Below are 12,464 nucleotides of genomic sequence, written 5' to 3' on the forward strand. Positions count from 1 at the left end.
TTCCATGCTAGTATTTTATCTAAACTGGAATTTTATTGCCCACCATCTCTGTTCCCTAAGGGCCTTTATAAAAAATTTAAACGGACATAAATACACTACTAGTCATTTGCTGCATGGGATCCAGATGTCTATTGTCAGACTAGCCCTTCCAATGTGAGGATATAGCTCTCAAACTACAATATTTTTCCACTGTGAATACTTTCCAAGAAAATGCATTTGTTGTTGTTGTGTGCCATTTATGACTTATGGCAGTCCCAAAGCAAATCTATCACAAGGTTTTCTGGGGCTGAGAGAGTTCGACTCGCCCAAGATCACCCAGCTGGTTTCCATGGCTGAGTGGGGAACTGAACCTGATTTCCAGCACGCTGGTCCTACACTCAGATCACTACTGGCAATTCAGTCATATGTAGCTTATCAACATATTTTAGATAACACCTACAAAAAGTCTACCATGTGCATTTTATCTAAAGCCTAATACAATTGGCCCTTGGGCAGAGAGGTTTGGTTCAAGGACCCTTGTGGATACGAAAATCCATGGATGTTCAAATCCCATTAAATAAAATGGCATAATAAAATGGTGTCCCTTATATAAAATGGCAAAAGTTTACATAGGTCCTATACAGACAGGGCAAAATAAAGCTGTTTTGAGTCACTTTGGAGGTATGCTGTTTAAATGGTGCATGCGTTCTAAGAGTCTGGAAGCTGTGCCAAAGCTGCATTCCAGTCCTTAGGACTGGATCGTGGCTTTGGTGTGGCTTCCGGAGTCTTAGGAGGCATGAAGCATTTAAACAGCATACCTCCAAAGTGACCCGAAACAGCTTTATTTTGGCCTATCTGTATCGGCCCATAATGAAATTTTTCTATATAGATATATATTTAATATTTTCAAACTGTGGATTAGGAATCCGTGGATATGGCAGGCTAACTGTATGTGTAAACACATTTTTAGATGTGGTTCTGCCCTAATCACATATAAAACAATTTGTGGTGGACAAATTCAGAGGGCAATGAATTTCTCCTTCTCTCTGTTGTCATTGTCCCCTTGAAGGCAGTTTTCCCAAAGTGAGGTTTAGATACTGGCCACTCAATCACCATCAGGGTCATTATTCTGTACCAGTTTTGATAGTGAAACATTAAACGCAGTTGCCCCATCTATCCATCGTATCTTTCAGTTACCTATGTGTTGCATTATGTAGCTGAATGCTGAAGATTTTGATTTTCATACAATTGTATTCAAGGTTGTTGTTGCTATTTTTAAAAAATGAGGCAGAGTAGATGGTGTACTTATACCTGATACTGATATTCTTTCAAGAATTCCTTCAGTCTTGTTGGTAGAGGAAGTTCCTGGATTTCATTTGTGTATCTGTTTATAGCTATTCTACAGTGGTGCTGTAGAGACGGAGTTGAATGATAGAGGGGTTTATTCAGGTAAAGATGAACTGATCCATTGGAAGGCATTTCAGAAACTGTTCTTCTGTCCTTGCACATAAGAACATAGTATTCAATCAAATGAACCACACTGTCAAACTGTCGAAGTCTTGATCGAACACAGACAAGAGAATCCAATCGGAATTTGCCATCTTGAAATTCAATGCGCAAGTTGGTAGGTCCTGCTGATGTTTTCACAGAAATAGTGAGCAGGTATTCAGAGTGAGAACTGTCTCTGACCAGGAAAGTTCCTTCAGATGTATCTTGTAATTTTTCTTTGGCTTCTGCAATACTCATGTTACCCCAGTACCAACCTAGAAAAAAGGGAAACCAAATTACAGTACTTAAATATCGTAGCATTTTTTAAAAAAAGAGTTATGCTTATAAATAGAATTCAATAGAAAATCAGAAGTGTTACATTGCTAAGAATTTGAGCACACAGCAGAATTTTACTGCAAGGCTATTTTAATCTATGAATAGAAACCAGGGATTGTTCTAGAAATACAGCAGATGAAATGACTCCTAGAGCAACCATTTACTTGGTGACTTCCAAGAACTCACTGTCTCTCATTTGCCCAAGTTTCTAAAATAGGAGTAAAAGTGATTTACAGTAAACAAAACAAAATGATTTATTTGCAATTTAGGTTGCAATTTTAACATGCATTTACTTGAGAGTAAGTGCCAATTAATGTTGTACGTTTACTTCTGAGTCAACATGTGCAGATTTGGTTTGTACAAGTGCTTTATAGATGATGGCAGTAGTTAAAAGTACTGAAAACCATAATGTTATCTTTATTTTAGGCCAGAAAAAAATTCCAGTATGAACTATGTGGAGGGAAATATCTTTCCTCCCTGCAGTAAATTTAAACATTCCCATGTGCTGAGCATTTATTTTTATCTACCACTTCTATAACACATCCATAACATTCGACTTTTTTCACAGAAACAGGCTTTTGTACCTTTTTAGTATGACTGATTTATTCTTGAAGGTCAGTCTAATTACCACGGCAATGTAACAAAATTCTAGTTAAACACTTTTTGAAAGCGTTAGTTGGGAAAACTGTAGGGTATAGGAAGCTGTAAGACTTCTAAGATTTTTTTATCGGGCTGAAAAATTCTACTCAACTGTTAACACAAAACAAATTAAATTGTTCCTCTATGAAGCACAATTGTGTTTTCCCCTACAAAGCCCTCACTAGTAGTATAAGAGCTTGTCCTAGATTTTACTAGCCCTGTAATTCAGTCATTGTTACTCCAGAATTACACAACATATCACATAATCCAGACGTAATTATGTTTCCAGTTCTGAAAGACGGGAAAAGTTACAAGAACTTGCAAAGTGTTCACATATCCTTTTTTAAAGCTTTAGAAACTCAGCATGGATCACTCACTTTCCTCCGACTGCCATGGTAGTATAAACAGAGTGTCCTCCTGCCTTGTTTCTTCGGTGATTTTAAATCTCAAATGATTGCAATAAAACCCTGAAAAAAATACTCGGCTACCCTGAATATGTCTTCTTGTTGCAAAGGGGTCTTGTGGCTCCTTTGAGACTAAATAGAAGACTCACTTCCTCAGAAAGGAGCTGGTAGGATGAACTTTGGTAGATTTGAGCCTACTTCCTCAGATGCATGTTTGGAGACCCCTTAAGTGGTCTATCTCTGCATTCTCCCCTCCAAACATGCATCTGAGGAAGTAAGGCTCAAGTCTACCAAAGCTTATGCTCCCAATTTCTTTTTATTCACTTCCAGACCTTAAGATCTGTCTCTGGATTCTCTCCAAACATGCATCTCCCCTCCAAACATGCCTCTGAGGAAGTAGGCTCAAGTCTACCAAAGCTCATGATCCCAGCTTCTTTGATTAAGTTTCAAAGGTGCTACCACAAGATCCCTTTGTATACTGATTTTCCATAAGGGTCTGTCTCTAGATCCTCCCTTCAAATCATGTATCTGAAGAAGTAGGCTCAAGTTAGGAAAGCTCATGCCACCAGCTCCTTCCTTTCAGTTAGATACAGACTTTAAACTCTGCATCTGCGGAAGTGGGTTCGAATCTCCTAAAGCTCATGCTCCCAACTTCTTTAAATCTCAAAGGTGCTGCCACAAGATCCTTTGGCATACTGATTTTCCAGCCTCAGACAGCCGTGCCTCTTAACTCCAAAATACCCTGCGAAATAATCCTGTTTGAAACTATTTGAACTGCCCTGGCTCAATGCTAGGGAATCCTGGGAATTGTAGTTTATTGTGGCCACCAGAGGCCTCTGACAGAGGTGGCTAAATGTCTCACAAAACTACAGCTCCCAGGATTTCCTAGCATTGATTCAGGGCAATTAAAGCTGTATCAAAGTGAATTATTTCCACAGAGGACCAAAGTTTGGGAACCATGATTGTACATGATCATCATCAATATTAAAAAAAGGAATGTAAAAGCAGTCTTGAATTGGATTATTTCCACAGTGTGACCTAGACCTTTGTTTCCTTCTTGCCACTGAAGTGTGCAAACAAAACAAAGCCAACACACACAAGACACACACACACACTTGTGCCCAGAGAGCCTCTACTTCTCCTCCACCTCAGTGGCATCCCTAGGGTTGGTGTCACCTGGTGCAGTAACGCATGGTGTCACCCTCCCCCTTTGATATCCTTCTCCCCTTTGACACCATACAGAATCCTTAGCCCTGCTTTTCTGCACTAACGTTACTTATAAATCGTAATTCCTATGTACCACTGAATGTAATGGTAATAGTTGTGACATAAACAACTAGCAAAATCTACAGCGCTATATAAATAAAGCATAATAATAATAATAATAACACCTTCCAAATTACACTATCATACACTCAACCTAAATGTATTTACATACACATAGTGAAGATTTGGCTAAAATGAGATGTTTTTAAATAAAGTTTTAAAAGAATAATTTCTTTAAAATTTATTTTTACATTTTGTTTAAAAAAAAATCTAAATTTGAAATTTTAATTTTTAAAAAATCTGAGGCCTCTCCTTTCTCCTCCGGCTGAACTTCACCCCACTCCCACCGTCTCTGAAAGCATTTTAAAGGGAAGCAGGTGAATGCCACAGTCTGTTTCTGCCCAAAGGTAGGTGTCTGGGGAGCAGTGGTGTCACCCCGACTTTAGGGTGTTACTGGTCAGGTCTGCACTCCCTGCACTTTCCCCACTATTCAGAATGAAGATTGTACATCAGTGATTCCCAAACTTTGGTTCCCCTGGTCTTTTGGACTTCAGCTTCCAGAAACCCCAGTCAGCTTGGCCAGCAATCAGGAATTCTAGAAGCTGAAGTCCAAAACAATTGGAGGACCAAAGTTTGGGAAACCACTGTTGTTTGTTTTGTGTTGTTATCAGCTCCGTTCTGGGCCGACAACAAACCCCAACTCCCAGAATCCCATAGCCTTGAGCCAGAAAAGAGTTACAGCGTTGCTAAACCAGGTTATTTCTCCAGTGTGGATGACAACAAGGGTCTCTCTCTTTCTCTGTCTGTGTCTCACCTGTGCACCTGAGTTCCCTCATGGCCGAGTCCAGGCCCGCCACTTGGTCAGGGGCCTCTGTCCAGTGGGTCCCTCCTCCGGCCCTTTCGTTGCCCTCCGAGGAGAGGGTCATTGGGGGCCAGCTAGGGCCCAGGAGCCTCGACGTTGGGCCAGGAGCATGGAGGCCAAGCCTTAGGTTTGGTCAGGTTGGAAGAGAAGAAGGGGGATAGAGGAGGCTCCCCTCTCCTCTGAGTCCCTATACTGGGAGAAAGGAGGGATAAAAGCCAATAAAGTAACAATAATAATAATAATTAATAATAATAATTCTTCCCTCCTGAGGAAGAAAAAGCGACGAAAACCCGGGTCGATTCTGCTTCTTTTCCTAAGCACCTGGGAAAAATGAAGAGAAGGAGCCTTCTTGGTGAGGTGAAACAAAGGATTTCTTTCAGACAGAAGGACCCAGAAGGGATGCTCTCCTTCTCTCTTTCTCCTTGTCTGGACACGTGTGCAAGTGGATTCCGATGGAAGCCAGAAGCAGCCTACACACACATACACCGGCTTTGCTGCTTTTGGAGAAAGGCGGGAAAGCAACACAACAAAGAGAGTAGAGAACAGAGGTGGCTCTTGGCCAGGGAGGCGAGTTCAAGTCTGGCACAGACTGTTTCCTCTCCTATTCCAGATATCAAAAAAGACCACCAAAACCAGTCCTGGGCTGGTCCTCTTATTGAGGAATGGAGACTGCTGAAAGATCCCTTGGTTATGGCTCCTTCAAACTGAGGCTGGAGTCTATCAGGGCTCATGCTACCAAGCTTCTTTCTTATCTTTCAGTCAGATTCAAAGGTGCTACAAGAAGACATCTTTGGATCCTAACTTTCCTTAAAGGTCTCTCTCTCTGCACCCTCCTCTCCAAACAGTCCTTTGAGGAAGGAGATCCAAGTCTAGGCAAAGCTCAAGCCACCAAGTCCTTTCTTTTACTTACTCTCAAAGGTCTGTCTCTGGATCCAAGCACTGGATGAAATTAAGGCTCCTTCAGTCTATGGAAGCTCATGCTCCCAACTTCGGTCTTTCAGTGAGTCTCAAAAGGTCTGTCTCTGGATCTTCCCTTCCAGAAAGGCATCTGAGGAAAGGACTACAAAAGCTCATACTCCCAGCTCCTTTCTTTCAGCGAGTCTCCAAGGCCTGTCTCTGGGTTTTCCACTCCAAACCTGCATCTGAGGAAGTGGCCTCAAGTTTGCCAGAGCTCATGATCCCAACTGCTTTTCTTTCAGTGGGTCTCAAAGGTCTGCCTCTGGATCCTCTTCTCCAAATATGTATCTGAGGAAAGTGGCTCAAGCCTTACCAAAGTTCATGCCATCAGCTTTTCTTTCTTTCAGTGGTTCTCAAAGGTCTGCCTCTGGGTCATCTGTCAGAGGAAATGACTTTCTTTCTTTCCCTTAAACAAGTCTTTTCTCTTCCCTCCAAACCTTCCTTCTCTTTTTCTCCTTCGAGGAATGTAGCCTCAAGCCTAGGGCAGCTCAGGCTTTTGGCTCCTTTCTTTCCGTGGGCTTCTCTCTCTGGATTCTTCCCTCCAAGGATCCATCTGAGGAAGCAGCTCCAGGTCTCCTTTCTTTCAGTTAGTTGCAGACCTTAAAAACGTCCATCTGGGGAAGGAGTCTGGAGTCTGCCAAAGTCTATGCCACCAGCTTCTTTCTTTCTTTCACTCCAGTCTCAAAGGTGCCACCCAACAAGAGCCCTTTGCATAAGGATTGTCCTCCAGGTCTGGATCCTGCCCTCCTCCTCCAGACTTGCACCTGAGAAGGGAGGGAAGAGGCTGCAGTCCAGCAAAGCCCATGCCACCCAAGGGCCCCAGGGAAGCCCCCGGAGCAAGAGGCCCCTGCCACCGCTCCCCTTCCTCCGCTTCAGCTCCAGGAGGCTCTGCGTCGGGCTCTGAAGCGGAGCTGCTGCTGCTGGACTGGGAGCATCCTCCCCTCCTCTCCTCTCCTCTCCGGCGAAGGAAGGAAGGAAGGGCAGCAGCAGCAGCAACGCAGAGGCCGCTTTCCAGGAACTTTCCAGGAACCGCGTCACGTGCAGCTGCTGCTGCTGCTGCTGCTGCTGCTGCTGCCCTAAAGCGGGCTCCTCTGGCCCTGGCCTTCCTCTCCTTCCGCCTTCCTCCTCCTCCTCCTCCGCAGGCGACCATCTCTCGCCCCTTCCCCTGCCCTCCCTCTGCCTGCTGCCCACCAGGTCCTCCCTTCTCAGCCTGGCCGAGGAGGAGGCACTTGCATTGGTGTGAGCTCTTTTGTTTGGCCATGCCCTGCCTGTTTTCTTGGATGGCTTGCATTTTGAGGTCTCTTGTCCTCCTTTGCGGAGGGAGAGGACCCTTCCTTTTTCTTTCTAACTTCCCTTTCTTTCTTTCTTTCTTTCTTTCCTTCCTTTTTCTTTCCCTCCATCCCTCCCTTTCTTTCTCTCTTTCTTCCCTCTCTTCCTTCCTTCTCTTCCTCTCCCTCCCTCTTTCTTTCCTTCCCTTTCTTCGCCTTCCTTCCTCTTTCTTTCGTCCCTTCCATCCTTCCCTTTTTTCTTCCCTTCCTCCTTTCCCTTTTCTTTCTTCCTTCCTTCCTCCTTTTCCTCTTTTTTCCCTTCGCTCTCTCTTTCTTTCTTTCTTTCTTTCCTTCCCTTTCTTTCTTCCTCTTTTTCCCTTTCCTTCCCTTTTCTTTCCCTCCCTCCCTCCTTTCTTTCTTTCTCTTTCTTTCCTTCCTTCCTTTTTGGCTTCCCTTCCCTTCTCTTTTGTTTTCTTTCTTTCCTTCCTTTCCCCCCTTCCCTCCCTCTTTCCCCTTCCTTCTCTTTTGTTTTCTTTCCCTCCCTCTTTTCCCCCTTCTCTTCCCTTCCCTTTTCCCTCCCTTCTTTCCTTGCCCCTCCGGCTGGTTGCCTAGTCTCCTCTCCCCCGGCGGAAGGTGAAGGCCAAGGGCCCTCTCTGCTCCCCTCTGGCGCCCCTTTGCCTTCTTCCCTGGAGGAGAGGAGAGGAGAAGAGAGGAGGGGAGGGGAGCCGGCAGAGGGGCAGCCAGACTAGGGCTGCTGGTGGGGGGTCTTTGGGGGAGGGAGGGGCTGCCTGTCCGGGGTCCCTGGGGGGAATGGCGGCCTTTTCAAGGAAGGGAGGGACTGGGAGGAAAGGGGGGCTCTGCAGGGATCTGCCTGGGACAGATCCGGATGCCTCCCCAGACTGGCAGGTCCTGGTTCTTAACCACCAGGAATGCTTTCCTGGAGGGTGACCAGGTGTCCTCACCGCTCAGGAGGACGTAGGCTCTGGAAAATGGAGGACGTTGGAGGAAAATGGAGGACGTGACCAAATTTAAAAAAAAACTCCAAACACTCATATGTAAAATGTAAAATGCATGCTGCTTCTTGCCTTTGCTCAAATTGGAGGACATTTTGGCGATGCCTCCTGGACAGAAGGTTGAAATGGAGGACATGTCCTGGAAAAGGAGGACCCCTGGCCACCCTGGATGTAGGATATGCAGATGGGTGAGCCCAAGGTGCCCCTGCTTGCTTTCCAATAGACATGGGAGGCTGGCAAGGGATTTGTCTCTTTATGCCTCAGTCCATGGTTGGGACACCCACCTGTTTGAGTGGCATGTTCTTCTGTATGACATCAAGGAAAGGAGCCAGGGGTTTCCTGTGGCTGGCAGCAGGAGAAGAGTTGGGCTTTGTGCCCCTGGTCGCCTTGGCAAGGTGTTTGCTGGACAGGGGCCAGGCCATCTCCAGTGAGAAATGCAGCAAACACTTGGTGCACCTTTGGCTGCATCCACACTGGAGAAATAGCCCAGTTTGGCAGCGCTTTAATTGCCCTGGCTCAACGCTATGGAATCCTGGGAGTTGGAGTTTGTTGTGGGTTTTTTCTGAAGGGATTCACCCATAGAATTCCTCTTACATAGTACATAGATGTGGACAGTTTGTGTTGGCTTGTACACAGTCATAATTAAGGCCATCCATTAAAAAAACAAACAACAACAACAACAACAAAAACACCTTTCCAGGCTGTGCTTGTGGTGGTTTTAGAATCTGTGTAACTGTTCAGCTAAGTACAACTATATCTGATTTATAAGATTTCCTCCCCTCTGAACATCGATCAGTTTAAAAAAGGATGGAGAGAAAGAGAAAAACACTTTAAAAGTATATGGGCTGTAGTCAAGCTTGTTATTGTTTTATGATTCTGTGACACACTGCCATGTTAATTCTAGCCATCTTTATTCTGGTGATACTCCCTCTCCAATAAGTATCTACAAAATTGTAGCCTTTAGCTGCTTGGATGTAAATACAGCCTTAAAGCTAACATTAAGTGTTTCCAAGAGTTGAAAACATGCATCGTATAATAATAATGTTATACACATGTAGGAGCAGAACAAAAGTGTAGTGTAAGTGCCTAGGACATGCATATGTGGGATTCACTGTATTTATATCTAAATAGTTAAGGCTATCAGCTGAGCTTCGTAACTTCTAGCCCAAGGCTGGTAGTCTTATGTGTGTTAGCATTGTGGCAGTGTTTTACCATGGCCATCACAAGGTGTAGTGATGGTTCTCAACTTGGACAGTTTCAAAAGAAAGTAAACTGAGTCTATGACTGCTACAACTTCTTTTGCACAGTTACTGTATATGTACAAGTCTAAAATTTATAGTCAAAAAATTGACCCAAAAAGCTTGAATCGACTTACCTATGGGTCACTGTAAGTACTTTACTTTAATTCTTATCAAAAAAGGAACAATCCCCTGGTGAAAGGCAAGAATATAATCTGTTTTGGAAGATTATAATCTGTCCTGGAAGCACTGATCCCCTCCCCTCTACCTTCTCATCCATCCAGAGATGGATGTGGTCCACAGACAGTTATAACTGCTGATATTTTGTAAGTTCTTTGGCATCATTTTGATGTGCTTCATTAGTGAGATCCTTTTTTTGCATACCCTTGACTTATCCACAGGTCATATCAAAATCCATAATTTTGGCCCCAAAACCTGCCCTTGATTTATACATGAGGTTGACTTATATATAAGGTAGTCTTAAAGATGCTACAAAATGTTTTGCATATTGATATTCCAGACTAACATGAGTTTTAGTAAGGGTAAGACACATTCTTGGATGTCAGTACAATCACTAGTTGCAGGCCAAGGTGTTCATCTGTCAGCTACTATGTCAGAGGCCGCTATAATGTATATGTTGCTGGAGAATATGAGGTGAATTCTACAGTATTCATGCTCACCTAGAAGGCTTCCTGTCAGCAGTAGTTGGCTACTGTGTGAAATGCTGGACTAGACAGACCTTTTGAGCCTTCTCATGTTATTCCATTGTTAAGTAGCATGGCTCTTACAGTTCTTACTGAACAGTTCTATGGACATTTACTCATAATACTATCCTGCTGTCTTCAGTGGCGCATGTGTGTGTGTGTAATTGTGCTTTCAGTTTACCTGTCGACATATCATGATCCCATGAACTCCATAGGCTTTTCTCAAGCAATGAATACTCAGAGGTGGTTTTGCTAGTTCCTTCCTCTGAAATATAGCGTACAGCACCTGGTATTTGTTGGTGGACTTCCATCCAAGTGCTAACCAGGACTGAAACTGCTTAGCTTCTAAGAACCTGCTTAGCTTCTATTTCCTTTAGGGCAGTAATGTCCGAACTCTGGCCCTCCAGGTGTTTTGGACTTCAGCTCCCAGAAGCCTCAGCCACCTTGGCTAATGGTCTGGGATGCTGGGAGCTGAAGTCCAAAACACCTGGAGGGCCAGAGTTTGGACATCACTGCTTTAGGATATTTAATGAAGCTTAAGCTTGTTTAACATAGCTCAGCCACTGCAGAGGGAAAATGTAGGTGCCATCGTTCTCCTCTGTCTCTTTTGGGTCCTTATAATTGTTAATAGTCTTGGTCAAGGATATTTAAGGGTATGTCTTTTTCCATGCACATCGTCTCACTCTTTATGATTTGGCAAGATAATCTGCTAACAGTTCCAAATTCCTGTCAAATTGGTTGCTGCTATGGAGGGGATCTTCTTAAAGGCAGTTCCCAAACTGTTGGAAACAGTTGCATATTTGATTTTGCCAGATTTGCTTGGTACTATGGCTCTTTCACATGAAGTGTAGGGACATGTTTGTTTAGAGAAATATTTTGTGAGTTACTGGTCTGTTTGGTTGTATCATCTCTTTCAGCTAGTTTTCAGTAGTGTCATGGTTTTCATTTTCTCCTCTTCTTGGAGTGGTATTAAATATTATTTATTTATTTATGTATAGGCAAGCTATACATTTCATAAATAAATAAGTAAAATAATACTTTTAAAAAATACAAACAGGTGAATTAAAATGGGAATGTATGTTCAAAATTAGGGTACTTCAGCCTCCCCTAAGAAATTGCTTTGAATCAGGATCTGGATAAATGTATCTGAAAGACATTTGCTTTCAGTACTTTGCCCATATCATGAGAAGGCATGACTCACTAGAAAATAAATAATGCTAGGAAGGGCGGGGAATAGTGGAAAGAGAGGAAAATCACATTCCAAATTGATAGAATCAATCAAAGAAGCCACAGCTATGAGTCTGGAAGACCTGATGTTAGGGTGACTTGGAGGTTTCTCATCCATATGTTTTATGTCTCCCTAAAACTGATTTGTTCATTTGCTTCTTTTATTTGTATCCTGACTTCCATCCCAAACTGGAGTTCAGATTGGATCAAGACACGATTAAAAACAGGTACTGTACAAATAAAACTGGAATAATTTACAATATTAAAATGCAATTAATTCATTAAATTGTAATATTCATATTTATGTAATGTTACAGAACTGAATTAAAAGCAACATAAAAGAACACAAATACAGTCCTCCTTCTAACCACCTGTGAACTCTGTTCATCTAGTCATTCTATTAACCAAATTCTGTGCTTGTTGTGTTCAGATTAGGATTCAAGTTATGTACATTATTCCTTGGAAAATAGTGCCAATTAATTCTGTGTGTCTTTCCTTTGAGTATTTCCTTTGAGAGTTATTCTGCACAGAGGCAGGCTGAATAACACAAGTTTATATCAGTGAGATGTAGTGATATCTGGGCAATATCCTGTTGTAGGACCAACCAAGGTATCACAAACTCTAAACTTCTGAGTTGTCTATAATCTCATTCTGGCCAGATGGTATAAAGTATCAAAAATAAAATGTGAAAGCCTATACGCTTTTTTGTGATAGTTTGGTTATTGATAATAGCAATCCTAGGAGCTTTAACTATATAGTTAATCATATGAAATAAAAATAACTAACAAAATATTGTTTTCTTACATTCGATGTAGTTTCCCCCCACCTGCCTCCCACAAAATGGCTATTATTTCTACATTGGTGAGAATGGCATTTTTTGGAAACTAAATCATGTTAATAAACATATAAAGGAACTGGTTTTGGGGTGCACAGATTTTAAACTTGTTATTTAAGTATACCATTATGTACCTTATACTAAATTTCAAATAAATGGTAGTGTGTTGACATTTGGATTACTGTTCAGTACTACAGGTAAATCTTTCCAAGAAAACCATATGATAGGATTTCCATAAGTTGGGGTCG

The 12,464-nt window shown here is 42.7% G+C and overlaps 1 protein-coding gene across 2 annotated transcripts; it reads right to left on the reverse strand.

The window, feature by feature from the left end:
• Positions 1–716: 716 nt before the first annotated feature.
• SOCS2 (suppressor of cytokine signaling 2) lies at positions 717–7,361 on the reverse strand. 2 transcript variants are annotated; one of them, XM_042470686.1, is made up of 3 exons: positions 5,885–7,361; positions 4,927–5,161; positions 717–1,742 (listed from the first exon to the last, which is right to left on the reverse strand). In XM_042470686.1, the coding sequence occupies exons 2-3, from the start codon at positions 5,036–5,038 to the stop codon at positions 1,285–1,287; spliced, it is 570 nt and encodes a 189-aa protein (XP_042326620.1). In that variant the 5' UTR covers positions 5,039–5,161; positions 5,885–7,361; the 3' UTR covers positions 717–1,284. The 2 variants fall into 2 exon arrangements, with proteins under 2 accessions (XP_042326620.1, XP_042326619.1); XM_042470685.1 differs by having other exon boundaries at positions 4,927–5,166.
• Between the last annotated feature and the right edge of the window lie 5,103 nt (positions 7,362–12,464).

This window comes from Sceloporus undulatus, chromosome 5, assembly GCF_019175285.1.
Source record: "Sceloporus undulatus isolate JIND9_A2432 ecotype Alabama chromosome 5, SceUnd_v1.1, whole genome shotgun sequence".
Taxonomy (NCBI): domain Eukaryota; kingdom Metazoa; phylum Chordata; class Lepidosauria; order Squamata; family Phrynosomatidae; genus Sceloporus; species Sceloporus undulatus.